The 24,935-nt window shown below is 40.9% G+C and overlaps 3 protein-coding genes across 5 annotated transcripts; 2 read left to right on the top strand and 1 right to left on the bottom strand.

The window, feature by feature from the left end:
- Window positions 1–3,175: 3,175 nt before the first annotated feature.
- Window positions 3,176–9,930, top strand: LOC147056948 (G protein-coupled receptor 83-like). The gene is given in 4 exon segments (XM_085911606.1): window positions 3,176–3,586; window positions 4,895–5,020; window positions 8,118–8,251; window positions 9,201–9,930. Coding segments are annotated over 4 exon segments (1,401 nt in total).
- Window positions 9,931–16,398: 6,468 nt separating this feature from the next.
- On the top strand, window positions 16,399–19,235 carry cdk2ap2 (cyclin dependent kinase 2 associated protein 2). Of its 3 annotated transcripts, none has more exons than XM_085912864.1 (6): window positions 16,399–16,506; window positions 16,848–16,918; window positions 17,310–17,453; window positions 17,639–17,730; window positions 18,212–18,332; window positions 18,680–19,235. In XM_085912864.1, exons 2-6 carry the CDS (start codon window positions 16,894–16,896, stop codon window positions 18,745–18,747), a joined length of 450 nt encoding a protein of 149 aa, XP_085768990.1. In that variant the 5' UTR covers window positions 16,399–16,506; window positions 16,848–16,893; the 3' UTR covers window positions 18,748–19,235. The 3 variants fall into 3 exon arrangements, with proteins under 3 accessions (XP_085768990.1, XP_085768991.1, XP_085768992.1); XM_085912865.1 differs by having other exon boundaries at window positions 16,440–16,506; window positions 16,868–16,918; XM_085912866.1 differs by lacking the exon at window positions 16,848–16,918 and having other exon boundaries at window positions 16,442–16,506.
- Window positions 19,236–19,317: 82 nt separating this feature from the next.
- Window positions 19,318–22,498, bottom strand: aip (aryl hydrocarbon receptor interacting protein). Its single transcript, XM_085912863.1, has 7 exons — window positions 22,287–22,498; window positions 21,430–21,612; window positions 21,164–21,352; window positions 20,883–21,059; window positions 20,662–20,803; window positions 19,982–20,211; window positions 19,318–19,905 (listed from the first exon to the last, which is right to left on the bottom strand). The coding sequence occupies exons 1-7, from the start codon at window positions 22,383–22,385 to the stop codon at window positions 19,900–19,902; spliced, it is 1,026 nt and encodes a 341-aa protein (XP_085768989.1). The 5' UTR covers window positions 22,386–22,498; the 3' UTR covers window positions 19,318–19,899.
- Window positions 22,499–24,935: the final 2,437 nt, after the last annotated feature.

Raw genomic sequence — 24,935 nt, 5'->3', positions numbered from 1 at the left:
AAGATTTGGAGAGATGTTGGTCCTCATCTACAGAATGCTACCAAAGTAGTCCTGCTCAATGCAGCAGTGTTTGTTTTAGAGCACTTATAAATGAAGTTAGTTCGAGTTGAGTTGGGCAGGTAAGCTAAAACATCAGAAAGAACTTTATGGACGTTTGTGTATGCGGCACAATGTGCAGGCATCCTTGTTTTTTGTTTTTTTGTGCCGTCCACAAACATGAAATGTGCTGACACTTTGTCCCCAGTGATGCAGGGTTGCCGTAGGCACGTAGCTCAAAGTGCCGTGTCCTATCCACGTCCCTCTGTACTGAGCCTCTCCCACCTGACTTTGAATGAGAGGTGGCGGTACACTTTGAACGCTGCTGAGCATTATTCAGCCTGATTTGATTCGGGTTCATGAGAGAAGCAGACAATGAGAAACCATTACTGCATTTTCTCTAAGACCTTAGAAACCATATTCTTAGACGTGTGAAAGAGCTGGAAAATTCTCTTGATCACAAATCAGACAGCATGTAGTACATTAAAGTAGGAGCTTAAATAATGCAGTGAGTCACTTACCATGATCAAAGCTGGTAACAACTGAAGCAAGGGTCACTCTCATGTCCACAGCAGGCATCATAAGTTCTCATCAATTTTTGATTTTCAATCTAAATACAAAAATGTTTTAGATGCGGTAGATCTCGATGTTCCTGATTCACAAAAAAAAAAAAAAATGTTCCCTGCAAAAATCACCATTGGTTTCATGCATACCTGCCAATTTTTGTTACATCACCGTGCATATGATAAAGGGATCAGTTTCCACATACAAAAAAAAAACTCTTGTGTAGCTTTTGATCAGGTAAATGAAGCTTCCTTGCGTTTTTAGTTCTATCAAGTTGTTTTGGCGAAATTAGTAAATAACTAGGGCTTTGTTCACCCTGCAGGGCGTAATTTTAAAAATTGTTTTGGTTGTTAAACCTGATCTCTAGTCATTCACATGACTAATGCGGCTTCTAATGTGAACAAAACGCTTCCGTGCACATGCACAAATGTGAGCATGCATTGAATGAGGCCCGGTGTCTATTTTAAATATGTGAATGGAGAAGGGGCAGCTCGGTGACGCACTGGTTAGCACGTCCGCCTCACAGTCCGGAGGGTGCGGGTTCGATCTCACCTCGGGCCCTCCCTATGTGGAGTTTGCATGTTCTCCCCATGCCTGTGTGGGTTTCCTCCAGGGCACTCCGGTTTCCTCCCTCATCCTAAAAACATGCATGGTAGGCTGATTGAGCACATCAAATTGTCCCTAAGTGTGAGTGCGAGTGCGGATGGTTATTCGTCTCTGTGTGCCCTGCGATTGGCTGCCAACCGGTTCAGGGTGTCCCCCGCCTACTGCTGTGATAGTCTCAAGCACGCCCGCAACCCCCGTGGGGACAAGTGTTACAGAAAATGTATGTATGTATGCAGAAGCACGTTTGGCCTAATGAGGAAGATATCTTACATCTGCAAACTCACCAAGGACATAATTACAATTCAAAGAATAAAAAAAGAAAAGTTCAGAGTTATTTTTCTTTACAGTGCATTGTGAGAAGTTGTGAAGACAAATGCAACTGCTTAGACAGGGAAAAAAAAAAAAGAATTGCAACTCGGGTAAACAGAGAACAAGGGGATTTAAAGGCCACTTTTATGTCTGAAATACTGACTTACTCTGCTTGTTGCCTAGTGCAGGAATGTTAATTTACATTTTGTACTCACCAATGGTGATTTAAAACTCAAGAAAGGTTGTTTGTTTCATTTCTTATCATTACATCTCATGTCTGCATTCTATTCCCTCTCAATCAGGGACAACAATAATTCCATTTAACAGAAAATGCTCGACATAATTTTATTATGCGTAATCTGATGATTTCTGTGGAATAATTGAAATAAAAAATGGAGTTTGAGTTTCCCCCACACATTTTGAATGACTAAATCACCCAAATCCAACCTAATACAACAGCAAGGACTCCAATGATAATTATAAATACAACTCAGGCTGTGAAGAATTATGAAAATGAGGAAGACTCAGAGAAAAGCACACAGTTCACCCAGCCAGAAGGTTTTTCCATTTGGTAGCACAAAATATAGATGTTTTGACTTGAGGCAGTATATGACATGAATAACAATGCGATGAACGCTCAAAATGTTTTCTCACTAAACAAATAGACATAGCCAATTGCCAATATATTAATCCCACTTTTCAAAAAAGATGCAAGGAGGAACATTTGAGGTACTATCAAAAGTTCATTCCAACATAGAGTGCCGCTCATCAGAACAAAGTCAACCCATTAGACTCTAATGCCTGGGGCTGTCAAGTGATGTAAACTTTGTCAAATATATACACTGGCCTCAGAGTTTGGAAGTTGGGGGTTTGAATCCAGGGTCAAGCCTTCCAGTGTGGTGTTTTGCATGTTCTTACAGCGCTTGCGTGGGTTTTCTGCTTCCCACGTTCAAAATATTCTCAGAGCATTGCAACTGGACTGCTCTGTCTTTTTCTTCGAAGAAAATTTGCCTCTCCCTCGAGTAAGCTTCATCAGTTGATGCAACAAGGAGCCCTGGCTGCAATAAGGAATTACATTGGGGGTGGGGGGGGGGGGGGGCATCAAATTCTATTGGCAGGGGCCCACTTATTAAATCTAAACGTGATGTAACTCAGTCTGAAAATAAACAATTTGCATCAGTGCTAAGAAATACTTAGTGTCATTTAAAAGTGGTAGTTCATCCTAAAACCTAAAACCCAAACAAAGAACGATGGTGCAGTTCCGTCAGGCGGAATAGAAATAACTTGCAAGAGTAATCAGAAATACTTCAAAATGGCACTTTATCCTAAAACCTAAAAGCCAAACAAAAAACGATGGTGTAGTTATGACTGTACTTAACTCAAAAGTTATTGTTCAGCATAGCCGGGTGTGCCTAATGTTGTGGCCCAATGGAGCAACAACACGCGAGGCAGGCGGGCGCGCGCGCACGCTGCAGTACTGAAGCTGAAGAAAAGCAGTGCGCCTCGCAACTTGTTGCGCGCTCCCCCTCCGTCGTCTCCTGCATCACATCACTTGCAAGGCGGACAGCGGACACCTTTATCCACTTAGAGGAGAGTCCAAATCGAGGAGTATAATTACTTGGCCAATATGATGAGGAGTGGGTTTGTGTGCTTGACCGCAATGGTCTTCTGGATGGTCACGAACCCAACAGCAGCAGTTGAACTCAACAAAGTCAACGACAGCTCACCTGAGGCGAGCGGGATGCTTTCTTACGGGGAACTTGTTGCGAACACATCAGAGAAGTTGGGCAACAGAACTTCGCCTTATTTGTTGCTGGATTTTGACGAAGGCATGTTGGAAGACTGGCGTTCCCTGGCCAGTGGTGACAGGCGGCGCGGGAAGGAGTTGGGCGTCAAGGCGCTGCTGGTAGCCGCCTACTCGGTCATCATTATCATCTCCCTGTTCGGAAATACGCTGGTGTGTCATGTGATTGTGAAGAACAAACGCACCCAGTCGGCCACAAGCGTGTTCATCATGAACCTGGCTGTGGCCGATGTGTTCATCACTTTGCTCAACACGCCTTTCACGCTGGTACGTGCACACTCTCCCCCAAAATGTGGTACATTTGCATGAGTTAAAAAAAAAAAAAGACAAAATTGACTCCAACTCTTAATGAATTACATTAGTATCAAATGTCCTCATTGAAATGATGTGAAATGCAATTAATCAGCACACCTCAAATTGTGTTTTTGTTGCATGATTTTAATAAAGAAAAACAAGATTGCATTTTCTAAAGACATGATAATCCACAATAATCACAACTTTTAAAAAAAAGCTGTTTTTCTAAAGTGCAATTATTGCACGTACTTTAGTATTTGTGTGTTGGATGTTGCATTTAAGAGCAAATTAACATAATTAATATAAATTGCATTATTATCAAATTTCAATCAGCACCCCTCAAATTATGTTTTTGTTGCATGATTTTAATAAAGAAAAATAATTTTGCATTTTGTAAAGACATGATAATACACGATAAACACAACTTTAAAAAAATAAACTATTTTTCCAAAGTGCATTTATTGCACGTACTTAAGTACTTCTCTGTTGGATGTAGCATTTAAGAACAATGGGTGATGATGATCTCAGGAGCTGGAGTGGGTAGGTGGGTGGGTCTTTTGAGTGTTCTCCTTTTGCTTGCTTGTTTTACTTAAATTACATTCGGTAATGGGTCTGTCCTTGACTACATGTAAGGGGCAAAAACTATCTTAAATGCTAAAAATTCACTTCACTTGAGTCTGAATAAAATATTCCAACTTTAAAGGCAGCATTATACGTTTGCATAATCGATGGTGAATAAAGTCTGCAGGCGATTCCAGCTGACTTTTGGTGAGAGGCCACAATTGCAGAGTAGCTCGCTAGCTAACAATAACAAGCAAACATGACAGGCCAAAATTACTGGCGAGTCTTTTTTTGCTTAGTTATTTTTGAACATAATATCAAACATTTATGTATAGTGACAGTATGCCCACCCCATCACTGATTTTAGTGGGCAATTCAAATTGTTCCCAAAAAACGTGAGTGGCGGCCTCAAGCCATAACGATCGCTTCCGTGGTTAAATGAATACATCCACTTGACGGTTTAACCCCTACTGAACCGTGGTGTACGTTTGAACCCTTGGCACTTTTCAGCTCTGCACCTTCCTCCATCACGAACTCTCATAGATACTGTGAGAAAACTATTGAATGAGGGAATAATGGCCATATTCTCGTGGCACACAGTTTTTTTTGGGCAGACAGGGTTGCCATCGCCACCTGGAAATAAGTGTAAACGTAGCGTTTTGATTCATCTTCCCTCAAGGGATCTGTGTATGTGTGCGTGTCTGTCTGTCTGTCTCACAGGTCCGCTTTGTACACAGCACCTGGGTTTTTGGAAGAACCATGTGTCACATTAGTCGCTTTGTGCAATATTGCTCCCTGCATGTGTCAACTCTCACACTGACTGCTATCGCCTTGGACCGACGACAGGTGAGTGTGCATGACCTGAACGAGCTGCCGATGCATATCCTTTAACCAGTGCCATGACATTTCATAGTGCTCAGTATAAATATATTTTCTTTTTTTCCACATAACGTAATAGCGATACATAATATTACACTGGTTTACTGCCATTTTGCAGTTGTTGTTGAAGTCATACTCATTTCTAGTGAGAACAGAATGGGCAGGTTAATCACTGTTTGGAATTTTGTCCAGCTCTCCTCACGTATAATGCTTGATTTTTATCTCGGGGATTATGATTTTAATTAAGCTTGAGGATTGTGATAAGGGGAAATGACGTCCTCTAAGGGTGCTATATATATAAAAAAATCTTTCTCTTAATAAATAACTTTTTGCATTGTGTTTATCTCACATTCCCATATTGTTTTTCTCTTGTTGTGAGTTTGTGTTATTGTGAGCATCTCAGAACACACTTGCACACAGAACACATTGACAGCTTTTCAATTTCCGTTCTTCATCAAATAGCACATATAAATTAAAGTGTTTAATTGGGGATAAAATTGAATTTTTGATTGCAACGTGCAACAGTGCCTTTAAATCCCAGCAAGCCTTGAAACCTGTTTTACATGCCAGATTGTGTCTGTATATTCATCAGTCGCCATAAATGTTCCTGACTCTGCCAACAAATTAACTAAATCAATGTTATGAAATTAGATTTTAAATACCTTTGTATGAGCCGCTCAGTGGAGCACTGGTTAGCACATCTGCCTCACAGTTTGGAGCGTGTGGGTTCGATTCCATCTCCGGCCCTCCCTGTGTGGACTGCATGTTCTCCCTGTTCCTCTCTCTAGGCACTGTTTTCCTCCCCCAGACCATTTTTTTTAATTCAACTTATTGTTTTTTGTGTTTCTTCTCTCAAATATAGTGAAGTTTCTAAGCCTATTTTTATTTTCTAGACTTACCTGCCAGTTCCATCAAGCATCACCTGTGCGCTTGATGATAGTTTTATGATAGCAACATTTTGACCAAGACATTGATTACTCCTCTTGTTGTCATTCTTTTATGGTAACCTTTTAAAACAAACAAGTTGGGATCAATTTGAGGTTGACAAGAACAGATCTTTTTGTCTTTAGGGATTCAACTCGATGAGCATTTCTGCTTATTCTAGAGCATTTTTATTCAATATCTTCTCTCAGATGTGTGCTGCTTTTTTCTGTTCTGTTCATTTCTATTTTATTTTAGAGCATTTTTGTTCAATATCTTCTCTCAGCTGCGTGCTGTTTTTTCTCAGGCAGACCGCAGTGTTCAAATAACCACTCATGCAGCCAGCCAGCGATTACAACTTGGTATGAAAGCAGGTGCAGCATTTAAATCCTGGCTGAGTGCAATTTATCACTTCTATGGGGAAGCATGCTATCGTAGTTCAATACTCTCTTTGAACATCTGATGTTTTAGTTTAAACACACTTTGATGAGTATATATCGTGCTACAATTCTCTCATTCCCATAGCAGTTAAAAAAAAAAAATAATAATAAAAAAAAAATATATATATATATATGTAACAACTTGGATCTCAATATGTCAAATACCATGGCCATAGAAAAAAACCTAAAAGTTTTCAATTGATGTACAATGTTTTTGCATTGTGCATAATACATGTATTGATGCTATACATACTTAACAGTTACCTGTAACGTGATGAGAGTATGAGGTGTAGGCGAGGTGGAGAAGCAAACTCACTCATGATCAGATTTGACAAGAGGAAAGGTGTTCATCATTTTTGACTTTAATTTGAATTCAGCTAAAAAATAAAGTAAAATGTAATATCAATAATGTGATGTCAAGGGCGTGAGAGGCAGGTGATCAAGGTAAAAAAAAATTCAACACGGTTGGTGATGTTATCAGGATCCGAAACCACCCTACCGCCTCGCTGCCAGCTTGTAAGTGGAGCACGCTGACTTCTGCGCTAAAAGCAAAGGCCAGCATCATCCGAAAGCTCAAAAGTGAGGTTTTACTATCATACAATTGAGCAGCTCTCCCTTGTGACGCTCACATGGAAGGTGTTGGAAAAAATAAGTTCCTGCAGGTCCTACAGGAACACTATAACACTCATTCAACCACAGCACTTCATTATACTCACCCGATATATTTGATATGGGGAGGAGTGGAAAGTAAAAGTACATTTTACCTGTTTCTGTATGCCAAAGAGCTTCTGTTGAGATTGCTGATGATGACATTGCTAGACCTGGGCTGATTTGACTATAGAGTGCAGCAGCTACAAAAGGAAATGGGAGGACAGCTGTTTAGGCAAGTGTCGTGTGATGACAAGTACGCGTTGCAAATGGCTCACCGTGAATAACCTATTGTATCTTTGGAGACTCGAGAGAGATACTGCTGCAGAATGAAATATTGACAGCGACATTTCATACGAGTTCTAGAAATGTTGTTCACGATGCGTTTGTTCGATAGGACTGATACATTTGTGAATTTGTGTGTATATGTGTATATATATATATATATATATATATATACACACACACATATATATATATACACGCACACACAGTATAGTTGCGAATAATTACCACAAAAACGTGTAGACATGGACTCACTCGAGCGATAAAAGATCAGTGTTAGAAGATGGGTCACTGATCGGGCTCTAATAGTGTTCTGAGCTCCCATCGTAATACTTTTTCTTCATTTGGTGGCCTCAGCTGAGTTCCAAACGTAAACAGGCAAGGTTTTTCCGTTTTTGTAGTTCAAGTTGAGTTCGAGACTCAAGACTACTAAAAAAAAGTCAAGTTGTGTCTTAAGAAAGATAGCCAAGCAAATCCTATAATTTGGTTTCTTGAGTCTGAGTCCGCCACCCCTGGTGCACAGTTTTTTTATTGAAACAGCTCATCCAATGTGGGCCTTTCCAAAGGTTCTGGTTTATTTTTAGTGTCTTAGGTGAGATTTGAATCCTGTGGGGAAAGATTTAATCACATAGAATTTGATAAGTGGCGTCAAAAATGTGATTAAAACAGAAAAGCAGGAGAATTCTGTGGTACACACTGGAATTCTGAGAGCTTTTTCATCTGTGTGAGACGAATTTAATGACCTGTTCTCTGTGTGCGACCTCCTACAGGTAATTTTACATCCTCTTAGACCTCGTATGTCACCCACTCAGGGCAGTGTTTGGGTGGCTGTGATCTGGATCATGGCCAGCTGTTTCTCCCTGCCACATGCCATCTATCAGAAACTCTTCACTTTCAGGTTCAGGTAAAGACACGCATGCACACGAACCTAGCATGAATCATTGAATCACATTTTCGTCATTGATACAAGAATAGGAGCATGACATTTTGGTCACCATGGCAATAAGGTGGTTGCTAACTGCTATCATATTTGAATAATGATGGAAATATCAGTTAATGATATGATTGTGAGTGATCGTGCAGGTGCATTAGACGGTTGAGGATATTTCAAGGTGTTTTAAATGTACTGCGAATTTTTTCAGGCGGGCACTATATAATTGATTCTACGTTATACTGTATGATGAAATCATTATAAATTGCATAGGCAGTGATAACTCCAATAATTGAATCGCAACTACATTGAGTGTGTGAAAGACATGTCCGGACTCAAGGCATTTTCTGTCACTTTCTTGGGGACTTTTTATGGACTTTTTATTCATAGCTGCAATCAATCTCAAATTTTGTCTGTATCCCAGAGAACACTTTCTTTGATTGACAAGTCTAAGCCTAAAAAAAAAAAAAACCTCCACAAAATAAAGCACATACTGAGAAATTCTGAGAATTCTGAATTCTGTGATGCTAAGTGGTCTACTTACCATGATTGTGATATTTAAAATCTTGTCATTTGCCCTTAAAACACTCAAGCTAAATAGCACAAATTGAACATTATTACGAGAAAAGCCATGTAGGCAGAAATGCAGTTTAGTCAGGGATTGTTTTTTTTTTTTTTTGTGAATGTATCTGTTTTTCTCAGATATATTTGAAGTGCACGTTTCATATTTTATTCAGAACATTACAAGTAGATGGCTCTTTGTCACATTGTTAAGGTGAAAACATCTCATGTACTTGCCTGCTTCTTTTCATATGAATATCTCCAGAAAAGCCACTTTAAAAGCCCGTTTAATTTGACATTTTTCATTTCTCTGCCTTAAATATTAATTGTTGACTAATTTCAAGCTTGATCTCTTTTGCAGTCAAGAAAAGGAGCGCAGCCTGTGCCTCCCAGACTTCCCCGAGCCATCGGACGTCTACTGGAAGTATATTGACCTCCTCACCTTCATACTCCTTTATATGCTGCCCCTCGTCATCATCACGGCATCTTACACTACGTTGGCCCACCGGCTATGGCACCACAATGCCATCGGCGACGCCACTAGGGCTCAGCACGCCACCCAGAGGAAGAAGCGTCGCCGTACTCTGGCCATGTTGCTCATCGTGGTGGCCGTGTTCGCCGTCTGCTGGTTCCCGCTCAACTGCTACGTGGTGCTGCTGTCCAGCCACGCCATCAACTCGTCCAACGTTCTTTACTTCTGCTTTCACTGGCTGGCTATGAGTTCCACCTGCTACAACCCGTTCATCTACTGTTGTCTCAACCCCACCTTCCGCCAGGAGCTACGTCTTCTCCTGAGGGTATGCAGAAGGAGCCGCAGAGTGACGGTGGAACTGGAGCTTGAGCGGCAACCCGCCGCCGCGTGCCCTCCGTGCCGCAGGACCGCCTGGCCTGACAACGATGAGTCGTTGGGAGAGAGGCAGGCTTTGCCGCAGCCCAGCCACCCATCCGTGCAGAAGAACCACGCTTTATCCCAGCAGTCGCCCTATCTCAAGGACACGCACTCTCTTTTCACTGCCAGACGGGCCCTCACGGGGAGAACTGACATACTATCCGTCGAGCCCATTGTGGCTATGAGCTGACTAAACCCGTGACACAGTGCAATCAGGACGTCTTTGATTACCTCTTCACGACTTCTATTACATTTCCTTTTGGTTCTTTGGGAAAAGTGGCATCATCTCAGTTCATGGTTTTTTTTTCTTTCTTTCATGAGACTCATGTCCTATCGATCAACCCGCTGAAAATCCATTTAGGTTTTGCTTGTGAACAAATAGTTTCTCCTCATGAAACGCTGAAACCCGGGCACAAGATGCAAAACTCTTGCTAAGACATTGATACGTAGCAATTCTTAATAATCAACAATATTATGACCACTTCCCCAATCTGTTTCGGGTTGAATCAAATATACAGCCCTTACACAAGTTTGACACTGAGATAGGACTTCACCCAATATGTAATGCGCTGTTAGTTTTTCATAATAAGAGTTATTCCTCATATTGAGGTATGCAAAATATTATTGGCAACTTCTCACATTCTGTGGCACCACCTCATTGGCTCATGGATGAGATGTAGCCCATCCCAACTGGCAGGGTTCACTCTGGCCAATTAAGAACTACAGACCTTTGTTTGCAGCCTCTTTTTTTTTTTTCCAAACAAAGCTCAAGATGTGTTAAAAACGTCACAAGAAGTGGATGTGCCATCTGCCTCAAACAAAAGTCCATTCAATAGTTAGGTAGATACGCCAGAATACATTATGTTTATATAAATAATGAGCTAAAATTGCATAATTACACCTGATGGTTTCTCGCAGCCTACTGATGTGCCACAGGACAATAATTATCAATCAATGGATAGAGACAAACATCAATTCAAATGAGTGTCTTCAGTGAACCAAACGTATGGGTTTTTGGAATGTGAGGGGAAGCCAAAGACATGCATAAAACTGAAATGCAAACTCCACATATAGAAAGGCCTCAGTTGCACCATCGTCCGTAACTTTGTTAAATAAATTCGCATGCATCAGTGTCAAACAAAACCCAGCAGTATTATCTTTTGAAAGGCGGAGAAATTTGTATAGAGCTCTGATGTTAGAGCTGCCTTGGAATCGAGAGGAAATTCATTCAGCCCCCTGCCTATCACCCAAAAGCTATTTAATCTCATATTGTCTCAAAATGCTGTGGCTCATCGCTGTATCTTGCAGCACAAAGGAAAGCATGGATAATGAGGGCCGTCCTTTGGCTACAAAAAGACTATTGCTTCTAATCTACCTGGATATGCAACATTATGATATAAATCGCTTTTTATTTCTCCCAACACTTGAAAAGATGTTTTCTTTTTAAGCAGTCTCAGAGTGTAATCAGTTGCGCAACTCAATACAATCAAAAGCATTTGGATCCTTTTATTTCATAGTTAAGATATCTCAAATCAATACAATTGATATTGTTTAAGCATGAAAAAGTCAGGAGTCCACCATATGTATTTACTTTTTTTTAATAGACGTACTGTATGCTGTTCAGTGTCACGTTGAGTTGGGTGTGTGCTTAAGTGAACAGCATTTCATACTTCAATCATCACTGAGTGAGAAGTGAGCACGGCAACCGAGTATCGATCAATCTAGCTATCGGTTTGTCTGTCTCTAAAATACAGACACCACGTGGTATAATTGTGGTTGTCTATGACCATGAAAAAAAATTCTATCAAAATGCTTTATAACGTTTCTGTGTATAAAAATAAATGATGTTTCGTTTTTCTTGTTTTGTAAATCGAGTCACGAATACAAACACTCAGGGATCGTTTTATGATTTTGGTGTACATTGGATTAATCGCCTAACTGAAGATATACAATTTAGGATGTGAATATTTTTTAAAAGCAAAACTACAGACCTGCCTTTTAGACTCACTGTTACGTCTGTTTAATCTTGATCACGTTATCTTTATTATTAATACAAAGACTGGCAATATTTTAGTTTGATTTCATTCTTCTTTCATGAGTTGGTTTTATCCTTGACCCATCCTTTCAATTTTAAAAACACAGTTGAGACCTAAATTTTTCATACCATGGTCATTGAGTAAGAAGTGAAGATAATTGGCAAAAGTTTTCATTTGTTGGATGAGGATGTTTTTTGCTAGAAATAACACAAAATGTCAAATGATTCAAATATATTTTTCAAGATTCATTTGTGGCTGGAATAGAATGCTGTCTTCTACATTCTTAATTTTCACCAAAACAACAATGTCCAAATGTATTCCTACCCTTTTCCCACAACAGTCATATCCAATATTATAAATGAATATCCTTGAACATGCTGTGCTTTGTCGATCAACCTTTCCCAGATTAATTTTTAGCTTGCTTCATTTCAGATGTTTTCGTTCATTTCTTTGCACTTCTCTCGCCTTTGAGTCAATATAATTGCTCCTTGTTGTTGACATTTCTTTGACCTTTTCACCTCGCTAGCTGTATTGTTCTTGGTCAGGGGTGTCAAGCACATTTTTGTTCCAGGCTGCATTGTTGTCATCGGTTCCCTTGGAGGGCCATTATGATGTCAACATCTTCTATATATTACATACAGTAGAGGCTACAGAAAAAAATGATGGATAACTAGTTTTTAAATCAGAGACTAGGAAAAACTGTTCAAATAGTTTAAAAAGATGAATAACAGAGTCTCTGAGTTCATATTACCTAACCGTAACTGGCTTGTTAGGATTTGTTTTGGTAACACAGGTAATAAAAATGAGGAAATTTCATTTAAAACACTTGCGGTTTATAGTCTGAAAATTACGGGTGTTAAAATCTGCACAGTTGAAGATGACCACAATATGTTCCATGGACATCTGCGAATTTTCAATCTTTATTGATGTAAGTAATCAGTAAGATAAAGTTTGATTTGTTGGATGGGAATCTTTTGCGGGAAGTAACACCAAATGTTAAAAGATTCATACATTATGGATGGCGATATAATTTATGCACGATCCCTTTAGCTTGCACCTTTCTCACACGTTCCAAACATGAATGCTAGGTTCACTGAAGGCTGTAAATTGTTCATTGGTGTGAATATGTGTACCAATGGTTGCCTGAAATAGACTCCAACTCATCCAAGAGCTGTAAGACTAAAACAAGATGTTCTATGGATCAAATACACCTCTGGTAAATGTCATAAATTAATCAAAATGTAAGTCTCTGACCCCTGTGGATATATTTGTGCGCATGCACAGTATACACCGAGACCGTGCTTTGCATACGAAAAGTCTGATGCAACAGCAATTTTCTCGGAAGTCAGTCGAGATTGAGTGTAAACACTTTCTTCTACATTGCGATGCAGTTGTTTTGCAAACATGTTGCGGCTAATAACGGCCTTGGATTCCACTTCAGTAGGTTAACATTAAGGGTAATGATTTTCCTTTTACACTACAGCTTCTATAGATGTTTGATCCTAGAAAAAATAAATAAGTAAATCTATATGGTACAAGCAAACTATTACTGTCGCTAGGAAAATAGTTTCAGAGCAACAAAGACAATACTAAAAACATGCATAGGTTGACGCTTTTACCAGGTTCAAAACATCTCTCATGGTCACTCAAAGTCTTCTGGAGCACTTTTTATTTTATGTTTTGAATGAGACATTGCAGGTAGATATGTAGAGTGGATGATCTTTGTTCAATTCTAAAGGGACTAGGCGAAAGATGAGTGAATTTAACTCAATATTATCTTTTTTGTCCTTCAACAGCCAAAATTGTCCACCAGAATGGATAAAAATTAATACAGTCTTATTTTCAAATGATTCTTTTCCAGTGCCATACTTTTTCCATTGTATTATTTTCACATATGTCTGCTATGTCATTTTTCGATAACGTTAATATTCATGCTGGTTATATGATACCTATCCAAAATTCCCGTCTTTAACCTCACACTGAAATTTCTTGGAAACATTCCGGAAATGTACCACCCCTAATGCTAGCTGTAAATAGGAACAACATCATGTATTGCGTGTTCTCTGTCCCCATTGTCAAATGAAAATGTTGATATGAAATGTACTTCTGCCCTTCAATGAATAAAATTTCTGTATGTCTACAATATATGTATCAAACTAGTAAACCAGCTGGTGTTTGTGTGAAATCCACAACTCTCTTTTCAGTCATGTCTCTTAACGAACCTGTGTTAATGTATTGCACGTTCATGTGAGAGGAAAATACCACTGAGGATATACCGTAACAGCCTCCAGAGTCCGCTGGTCAATGTAACAAAGCAATGAGACAACAAATCTGTATTTCTTTAACCAATCAAATTTCAGATTCACCTGACAGGACCGGCTATTATTTGTTTTATTTCAGGACACACACGATTACAGAGACAAACAATCTGATGAGATGACCAAAAGATGCCCAAATGTAACATTGGTGAAAGCTTACGTTCCCCTGTGCGTGTCTGCCAGTTACGGTTAGGTAATCTGAACTCAGAGACTCTGTTATTCTCCCAGAATAATGTAATCGATAAATGCTAAGGGGTATTCGACTTGCTCCCTTTCCACTCTTGCCATCAAGGGAACACATGAAGGACAACCAGAGACAGGTAGTTACATACCAATTAGAATGATTATTCAGTATTTGACTGGGATGAAACTGGATCACACACGTTTGCATTGTGCACATGGCCTCCAACACCAACCTGCTGTACAGCGATCAATTATGGCATTGATTGGCTCCTTCAGTAAATAGGCACAACTCGCGAGCTTTTTGACTGGCTGGAAAATTTTAGCTTGACTTGTTGCCACTTGTTACTCACTCAAATTCAATGGTTCAGTGGCGTGCTGGGTAATTGGGAGAGCCGGACCTTTTCCCAGCGAGCAGCTCCAATGTGTGGGGATGGGGCCAGACCATCATTTATAGGCCGTATATGTGTGTGTGTGTGTGTGTGTGTGTGTGTGTGTGTGTGTGTGTGTGTGTGTGTGTGTGTGTGTGTGTGTTTGTGTGATGAAAAAAAAACGTCAGTTGAAGTCAGTTGCGTAATGCCACAAGTAAAAAATTCAAAAGCATAATTTTGTTTGGCTTCCTACTAGCTGGTTATGGTGACATGGAGGGTTCTGCCTCATTACTTGCAGATAGAGGTTCAGAAGGGCCAAGGTATTTCATTTGTCACGCTTCTGATGAGATGAGGAGAGCTCATTTGCTGCGCGCTGCATGTTGACCTTTTGGGTCAGACTCGGTACATTCGCATTGTGAATAGCAGCAAACTGTATTTTCTTACCTAGAAACATTCCCAATGTGGCAATAAGCACAACTATTATTTTCTGTTCAAATTTAATGGTGGCCGTGTTGTGAAATCAAACAAATGACATAAGGATTGCGGAGATAAATGGGTCAGAGAATGAATGAACGAAGGAACAAACTCAGCTGAGGTACACACTGTGGCAATTACTGACCTTGAAGCAATTTGACAACACAACCACGAGCAGACACGTGTGCTTTGCTTGACACCCTATGGCTTTCATCATAACAGTCTCTTTTATGTTGTCAACTGTCACTCTATGTCATTGTGTGTCGGCTGACTTCTTGGTTTGACCTCTTTCTTGTATTACTCTTTGGGATTCTTTTAACCTTTACCTCATTCTGCAATGCGAAGTTCATTTCTACTGGGCTACCACAGCAAGTGATGGGGATTAGGTTGAGAGCCCTTATATTGAGATGCTGACTCGATCTTGAGGAGCCTTTTAAACTCAACAAAACACTTCATCTTCCAAGTCAAAATCATTGAAATGTTTGCTGCAAACCTCTGGTTGGTCTATTCTATTTGTTTTGATTTTCTTGATTTTTGGGGGGTTTTACAATGAAAAAATGATCACAGAGCAAAGAAGTAAATAAACAATAGCATTCGGCTTGTGTCGCCCCAGCATTCATGTCATCAGGTTCATGCCTAAAAGATATGAAAAGAGACATTTTTAAGACCATCACACATGGCGAGAGCCTAATGCACCTCCTATGATGCACCTCAATTGTCCATGACAGGCTTTTACCGTATGTCACGCAAACTGAAAAGCTGTAAATAGCCATTTTCAGAGGAAGCGACAGAAATGTGGAGGATATTTGTCATATGATGAAAGAAGCAACCAAAGCACCATAACTTCTGGCAGGGGAGAGAGGGAGAGAGAAAGAACACAGCTCGGTGACTCCACAGATGGCATGGACAGAGATTCTTTCATCATCATTTCTGTCTTGAATAAAGATACAATGTATGTCATAATAAACCCAAAAGTGTGTTCTTTCCATAAGTAAAATGTATGGTAACTAACTGTCTTTATTTTGAGGGTCCCGGATTATGAAAACTGATTATATAAAAAAAAGAAAAAAAGAAAAGAAAAAGAAAAACTTTGAAAATTTCTCGACGATACTTTAAATCACATTCTTCCATCAATGTGCATCATTCCTTGAAATCTGAAGAAAAAAATAGCTATTTTGCAGACATTAAACTGGTTTGGGAGACTGCCGTTTGTCACTTCATTCATACTCATATTCTCTGTGCAGCTACGCCATTGGTCAAATAATTGACCAATGGTGTGACCTAAAATGTAATAAATAAAAACGGCGATACGCTTCATTTTCCTATTGCGCATGCGCACTCCGTTACACACAGGAAGAACCATCGCGTCCCCTCGAGGATATTAAATCTTCTTAAAAAGGTACTCAAAGAACATTCCTTTGTGATATTTTGCCCTCTTTACAGTCAACCTACATGTAACTTCCAACTAGACGTTGTACCTGACGTGTCTTTACTCTTAGAAATGCCTCAGCACTGCTTTTCTCCCATTGTTGTGCTAACCGGCGAGAGCTAGCTACATTTAGCATTGTACCTTCCTGTTAAGCTAACGTCAGCTTTTGTTTCATTCATGCCCCTATCGAGTCAAGCCCATTTTTAACTTGAACGCTTACCTCCACACATAAGAACTACTCAAAATGATAACCTATCAACTCAATCGCTTTAACGGTGCGTTTATGTGATTAATTTGATGGCTGTCACAAGAATCTCTTCTGTATGAAAAGAGACGTATTCGGCTTGAGACGCCAACATGCACGGAGCGGCCAACTCACTAGGTACACCGGCATCATCTAATAACCACTACAGAATGTTTTTTCCCTTTTGAAGTTGGTGTGTTTAGTAACGTTACTTGTGATATTCTCATATATTTAAATATGTGTGCATACAATTGTAGTGTCGACTGTATACTATGCTTTACCTTTTGTCACCAAAAATAATTATAAACGCATGAATCGTGACAAACGTTTCGAAAATTGCATAAAAACGTGTTTGTTGCAACTTGTGTTAAACTGTCCATGGATACCAAATGTCTCGGCAGAAAGTGTGCTTATGATGTTCTTATGATGGTGATGATTATTGCTAATTCCTACTGCTGGTCTGATTACGAGACCTGATGGTAGGAATACGAGTAAAGTCAAGAATTTGCTAATGCTTTCTCATGCTCAGCTCTTAGGAGCTCATCTCCAGGAGTAAAGCTGTATAAGCGAAACGAAGGAAGCGGTGCGTCGTACGGGGAGCTGCCAGTGGACATCGTCATGAGTTACAAGCCCATTGCGCCTGCGCCGTCTGGCTCCAACCACACACCGCCTGGTTTGTGTTCACCGACCAAATAAGCTTCAGTCACTCGGACCTGTTTTCAGAAATACGCAATGGACAAAAAATCTACTTTGTTGTTGAATTTGACACATGGTTCGCGGGGGTCAAGTGCGAGTGAGTTTGAAAGGTACCACTAAGTTTGTGTTTTGTTGAGCGCTGACTTTATTGTGTGTATTCAGGCTCCTCCGTGCCCTCGCCTTCCCTCCCATCGTCGTCAAACTTCCGGCCAGCTTTCAGCGACTTTGGCCCACCCTCCATGGGCTTTGTTCAGGTATGCTAGCCGCACTCCAGCATATCCGTGATGAGTCACAACGGTTGAATGGGAGACTGCTGAGCTTTGTTGTTGGAGATACTCCAACTTTTTTCCCCTTACCGTGAACAGCAACAATTTATTTGACATTTATGACTTGCCCACATGCTGGCTGACAATTTACGCAAACAACCTGAGCCATGTTTGGGAGGGTTTGAGTTGCTTACGCCAATTGGTCAAATTTTCTTTGCGCTGCGAGCCAAACTTTAAGGTTCAAGCAGCTTTGGATATGCTGCTGCTTGCCTAGAGTGAAAAAGGAAATGGAGAAATGACATTACTGTCAAGAAGAACCACAGTTGGCATTGCACTTTTAATTCATCTCAATGGAATATGCGAGTAATGAGTTTACCAATATGTGCTCTGGTCACATTTAACGCCCAAGTCAAGTTGTAATTGATGATTTGATGCATCTCTCGTTCTCTTTCTGAAAAATCCCGATCAGCCCGTCAAGGTCAGTCAAGGGTCGACTTACAGCGAACTTCTGTCAGTCATAGAGGAAATGAGTCGCGAGATCCGACCCACATATGCTGGAAGCAAAAGTGCTATGGAGAGACTAAAGAGAGGTATTAGACACCATTTGATCATCTGCATGCCCGACACTTTGTTAAAGTAGCAAGAGTCCATTATTCACGATTCAATTGATGTAGATTTAAGATTGGCGAGGAGTGCTACAAGAGAACACAAAAATTAAGACTTAATTGATGCAGTGAAAATAAAATCACATATTTTGATAGCTATTAAACACAATGCCTAATTGACTGTAATTGCTTCAGTCATCTGCATGTCTGGTAAAAGGTTTCTTGGAAAAGTTTGACTTTCTAATGAAGGGTGGAGTAGACTCGGGCTGATTATATATTTTTTTAAGAAAATGACCTTATTATTCCATGCTCAAAAGTTTGATCTTTTCTAGGTATCATTCATGCGCGTGCACTGGTCAGGGAGTGTCTGGCAGAGACAGAAAGGAGCGCCCGTACATAACCTTTAACCCCCCCCGGCCCCTCTCCCTTTCCCATCATCTGTTTTTCCTTTTTTGTTTTCTTTTAATCCTTTCTGGTTGCTTTTTACAGTTGCATTGTCCTTGTCATGCCACCAGGCCCTTCTCTTTAAACTAATATTTTCCCCAAATTTTCAGGCGTGATGTGGAGATTTTAAGTCGAGCTGTGAATAAAAAGCATAGTGAACCATTTTCTAGTGGTCAACACAGCCAGAAATACCAAATGATGTTTCCTTTAAGTTAAAACCAAAACTTGTCCTCAAGTTGGGAAATGTTTTCCTTTTGCTCTTTTGAGTTTCATGAATAGAGGCCATTTGCTTTCCTGCTCACCTGCATCGGTCCTATTTTCTAGTCAATGTTCAACAAGAACTATGTACTGTACATCTCAAGTCAATTTGTTATTGTGGGAATTTTGTAAACCAAACTTTTGCAGTTCAGTATGTATATCTTAATTAAATGACAAAAAAAATTCTGCACCTGCGTCTTTCTTCCACATTTGACAGATACATTTAGTTGTTTTGAAATAACAATTGGACCACCCGGGGAATAGGTAATTAAATGCATGAATAAACACATTTATTAGGATTACACAATTGGTGCTTGCGTGACATTTGATGAGGGTAAGACACATTCAACAATTGTTTCCACATAGAGTGACAGAAAGTATAGAAACAAACTAAATAGGTTGTTTACATGAACTAAGAACATAGAAATAAACAACGTCCAAATGTGTTTGATGATTGTCGTCAAAGTCTCCATCTGCCAGGCAAATGGACAAGAAGAAAGCACTCCCGAGATTGATCTCCAAAGAGACAAAGAGGTGTCTAATATTCCCAATTTAGCAGCGATTAGAAGAAAGTAAGAGACTGCATCAAAACGGCTTGTGTGGCACTTAACGTTTTACATGAGGGAACAGAGAAGTACATACAACCGAGACTAAACGATGATGTTTGAGGCCTTGAGTCGCTGTCTGCAATTAAATATTCCAAGGGAAATACGAAGCATAATGGGAACATTGAGTGTCTAATGGAGGGCAGAGTTTGTCTTGTGAGTGGAGCTCAAACTCAAACACCAGCATGCGGCGTTTGCTATGCTTGTCTTGAAATTCACAGGTGTCTTTGCATTCCACTCCCTCTTCAACCCTGATGAGAATAACAAAAGAATAATTGTAGGGCATACAACAGAGAAGGATGGAAAATGAGTCAATATTGAACTGACTGTGGTAGCAGTTGGCGGTGGTGAGTTGTAGTCGAACAGGCCTTTGTAGCGCCCCTTCTCCTCCTTCTCCTTGATTCGTATGCGCTCCTCCATGGCCCGCAGCTCCTTGTTGACCGATGGTCCCAGAGACGGGTCCAGCTCCAGCACCTTGGCAAAGTCCGCTCTGGCCTCCGTCTCATTCCACACTGCTGCGTGGGCCTTCGCTCGCTTGTAAAAGGCCTTTACGTTGTCTGGCACACAAGGACCAGCATGTCAAACCCATGATGGTCCACCCACCAACATTATGTTGCGCAAATAATAACCTATGGCATTTCAAGAGCTTGACCATTCATAAAATAAATATTTTCACATAGAACATCAACTTCTGTTTATAGTTGGGCGTCATGTTTTTTTTTTTAACCATATTAATACCAGTGGTATGCACACAAAGTCAAGGATCACATTTTACGGGTTTGGTCTTGTGACATTCCGCATATAGTGGATTGGCCAAAAGTGGCAAAATGTACAATGTGATGTAACCACTATATTATTGATGAATTGAAAGAGCTAAAAGTGGCTACTTAGGAAGACAGTAAAAAGGGAAAGCGAGATGGTCAGTGTGAATAAATTCTACTCTTATCACATCGATTCACATCTGCCTTGAAGGCCAAGCTGATACAGAATAATAAGCTGAGCCTTACCCTCGTATTTGAATGCGAGGGATGAGCAGTGCTCGATAACTTCGTAGTAGTGGCCTTGAAGTAGCTTGCACTGACAGTAGTTGAGGAGAAGAGGTGTGATCATGTGGTCCAGCTTGATCCACGCTTCATCTCCTGGGTGCTCCTGAAATGAAAAATTGAGCAGGGGTCAGACATAGTGGAAAAGCATTGATAGGAGACAGCCTGAGGCAGATCTCACTCACCTTCATCTGTAGATTTTTCAGGCAGGCGATGCCGTTGTAGTATTTGTCCATGGCCTCCTGGATTCGGCCTTGCTTGAAGAGCATGTTGCCCTCCTCGTGGATGTGAGGCACGGAGGCCAGCTTCTCCTCATCTGTCATTGCCCACACATCGAGTTGGAATGAGCCCGGTGGAAGAACCTGCAAGAATACTGGAGATCACCAGCAGCTCTTGCAGTCGCTGCATACAACACAATGACAATCATCTCTAAACCTCAAATGTCTACCAAACCCCCAGCTCACACCTGCATCAGCTCAATGGTGAAGACAAGAGGCTGTGGGTTAGCCTGAAGGTGATCCAGGTCTTTGTGGCCTAGCGAGTGGTGGGAATGGATCTGAGCAATGCCACAGCAATGCCGTTGGCCTTCAAGGGGGTCTTTCCCAATGCTGATGTTCCTCAGCGACTGGGACACCAGCGGGTAGAGTGCGGTGTGCTGAGAATAAAAAAAACAAGACCGTCTCAGATGTGTACAAAAGCACCGCTGACATCCTATCGAAGGAGCTCGCTCACTTTGGCGTCACATGTGAAATCTGCAATTTCTCCTTCTCTCATAGTGATGATCACTTGTTCCCACACAGCTAGCTTAAACTTCTTGCCCAAGATGAGCTCCATTGGTTTGCTGCATCCACCCATGTCCCTGGAGTCATCCAGCACGGTGCCATCACACAGGCTGGTGCGGTAGTGGAAGACCACCTGGAAGAACAGAGAGTGGGTAATTATTTGAAGAATAAACGGTAAACGGTTGCCCATAAGTGCAATGCTAATAATGTTTGTTCCAACAGGGTGTCCCCTGCCTGCTGCCTTATGACTGCTGGGATAGGCTCCTGCACGCCCCGTGGGGACAAGCGGTACAGATAATGGATGGATTACAATATGTGTAGTCTATGTAATACACTAGCTTCACTTTTCGAATTGAACAAGATGTATTCCGTTGTCTACATTCTAGATTACGTACTTGTATTAAAAACGGAAAATATCTACAGTTGGCTGACAAAGTCTAGTCTATCTTGGCCAATCACATCTATGGAAAATTGATTGCTACAGTAACCCAACCAATCAGCAGTGATAAACACAAGCCATTCTGTCCCGCCCATATCCGTCCATCGGATGAAGGGAAAACATGGAAAGAGGGAGAAAAAAAGAATACTTTTAAACCACGAAACGATTAACAACCAGTTTCTTCGATGTGCGTCGACGCTATATCTTGGAATAAGAAAAATGCTTAGGTAGCGTAAAAGAACTCAAATGTTAGCCTAGATATGACAACAGATACAAGTTAGCATTAGCGAACGGGCTCCGTCACGTTTGCTAAGCATTCCCCAAGACTTAAATTAAACACAGTGACCCACAAATGTATTTAACTTTACCTTTGTTCCATCGGGGAAGGTCGAAAGCTGTCCTTTACCCGGGCTAATCAATTTTTTACTGATCCCTTCTTCGAATAGCTTTCTTGCCTCTTCCTCCATCCTTGGCAGAGTCGTTTGTGTTGGCTCGTGAGTGAACGATTCGTTCAAAACAACGAATATTTTCGGTGAACGAGAGTGAACGAATCACTTCCTAAGTTTTTTTTCCAGTTCATGTGACTTTAACCAGTATGTGTAAGTAATGCACATTGGAGCTGGTGCCACCTTGCCGTAAAACAAAACAAAGAAGAAAATGACCTAACTTCCCGTTCACGAACGAGTCGCGAATTGCATTTCCCGTTCACCAACTGAACGAATCTGTGAGTGAACGAGTCAGTGAGTCAGTGAGTCAGTGAGTGATTTGGATTTCGGTATAATAACACCATCAACTACAATCCAACAAATACAAAATTAAAACATCAATGTCGGCATAACGTGTGTCGGCTGACATAGCAGCAACGCTGTCTGTCACTCACTTGAGAATCTTCGCGAACAAACCTGAAAATGGCAGTGTACTTAATAGAGTGTCCATAAGTGATGTCACAGATCAACCAGCCAATCAGAAAGTGGGGGTGAGGGCGGGTGTGGCACTTTTCACCTTCACTTAAGTTTTGACCATGATTTTTCCCTAATGAAGTGGCCTGCGATTAGGTACACCTGAAAATGGTGTTGTACCTAATGGAGTGTCAGAGTGACGTCACAGATCAACCAGCCAATCAGAAAGTGGGGGGTTGTTTGGGTGTGGCACTTTTCACTTTCATTTAAGCTTTGACCATGATTTTTCCCTAATGAAGTGGCCTGTTATGAGGAACACCTGAAAATGGCGGTGTACCTAATAGAGTGTCTGAATGACGTCACAGATCAAACAGCCAATCAGAAAGTGGGGGGTTGTTTGGGTGTGGCACTTTTCACTTTCATTTAAATTTTGACCATGATTTTTCCCTAATGAAGTGGCCTGTTATTAGGTACACCTGAAAATGGCAGTGTACCTAATGGAGTGTCCAAATGACGTCACAGATCAAACAGCCAATCAGAAAGTGGGGGGTTGTTTGGGTGTGGCACTTTTCACTTTCATTTAAGCTTTGACCATGATTTTTCCCTAATGAAGTGGCCTGCGATTAGGTACACCTGAAAATGGTGTTGTACCTAATGGAGTGTCAGAGTGACGTCACAGATCAACCAGCCAATCAGAAAGTGGGGGGTTGTTTGGGTGTGGCACTTTTCACTTTCATTTAAGCTTTGACCATGATTTTTCCCTAATGAAGTGGCCTGTTATGAGGAACACCTGAAAATGGCGGTGTACCTAATAGAGTGTCTGAATGACGTCACAGATCAAACAGCCAATCAGAAAGTGGGGGGTTGTTTGGGTGTGGCACTTTTCACTTTCATTTAAATTTTGACCATGATTTTTCCCTAATGAAGTGGCCTGTTATTAGGTACACCTGAAAATGGCAGTGTACCTAATGGAGTGTCCAAATGACGTCACAGATCAAACAGCCAATCAGAAAGTGGGGGGTTGTTTGGGTGTGGCACTTTTCACTTTCATTTAAGCTTTGACCATGATTTTTCCCTAATGAAGTGGCCTGTTATGAGGAACACCTGAAAATGGCGGTGTACCTAATAGAGTGTCTGAATGACGTCACAGATCAAACAGCCAATCAGAAAGTGGGGGGTTGTTTGGGTGTGGCACTTTTCACTTTCATTTAAATTTTGACCATGATTTTTCCCTAATGAAGTGGCCTGTTATTAGGTACACCTGAAAATGGCAGTGTACCTAATGGAGTGTCCAAATGACGTCACAGATCAAACAGCCAATCAGAAAGTGGGGGGTTGTTTGGGTGTGGCACTTTTCACTTTCATTTAAGCTTTGACCATGATTTTTCCCTAATGAAGTGGCCTGTTATGAGGAACACCTGAAAATGGCGGTGTACCTAATAGAGTGTCCGAATGACGTCACAGATCAAACAGCCAATCAGAAAGTGGGGGGTTGTTTGGGTGTGGCACTTTTCACTTTCATTTAAGCTTTGACCATGATTTTTCCCTAATGAAGTGGCCTGTTATGAGGAACACCTGAAAATGGCGGTGTACCTAATAGAGTGTCTGAATGACGTCACAGATCAAACAGCCAATCAGAAAGTGGGGGGTTGTTTGGGTGTGGCACTTTTCACTTTCATTTAAATTTTGACCATGATTTTTCCCTAATGAAGTGGCCTGTTATTAGGTACACCTGAAAATGGCAGTGTACCTAATGGAGTGTCCAAATGACGTCACAGATCAAACAGCCAATCAGAAAGTGGGGGGTTGTTTGGGTGTGGCACTTTTCACTTTCATTTAAGCTTTGACCATGATTTTTCCCTAATGAAGTGGCCTGTTATGAGGAACACCTGAAAATGGCGGTGTACCTAATAGAGTGTCCGAATGACGTCACAGATCAAACAGCCAATCAGAAAGTGGGGGGTTGTTTGGGTGTGGCACTTTTCACTTTCATTTAAATTTTGACCATGATTTTTCCCTAATGAAGTGGCCTGTTATTAGGTACACCTGAAAATGGCAGTGTACCTAATGGAGTGTCCAAATGACGTCACAGATCAAACAGCCAATCAGAAAGTGGGG

Source organism: Syngnathus leptorhynchus, chromosome 5 (genome assembly GCF_054491065.1).
Source record: "Syngnathus leptorhynchus isolate UIUO chromosome 5, UIUO_Slep, whole genome shotgun sequence".
In the NCBI taxonomy this organism is placed as follows: domain Eukaryota; kingdom Metazoa; phylum Chordata; class Actinopteri; order Syngnathiformes; family Syngnathidae; genus Syngnathus; species Syngnathus leptorhynchus.
The sequence above is the reverse complement of the archived record's forward strand: the minus strand, read 5'-3'. Positions and strand labels throughout refer to the sequence as shown.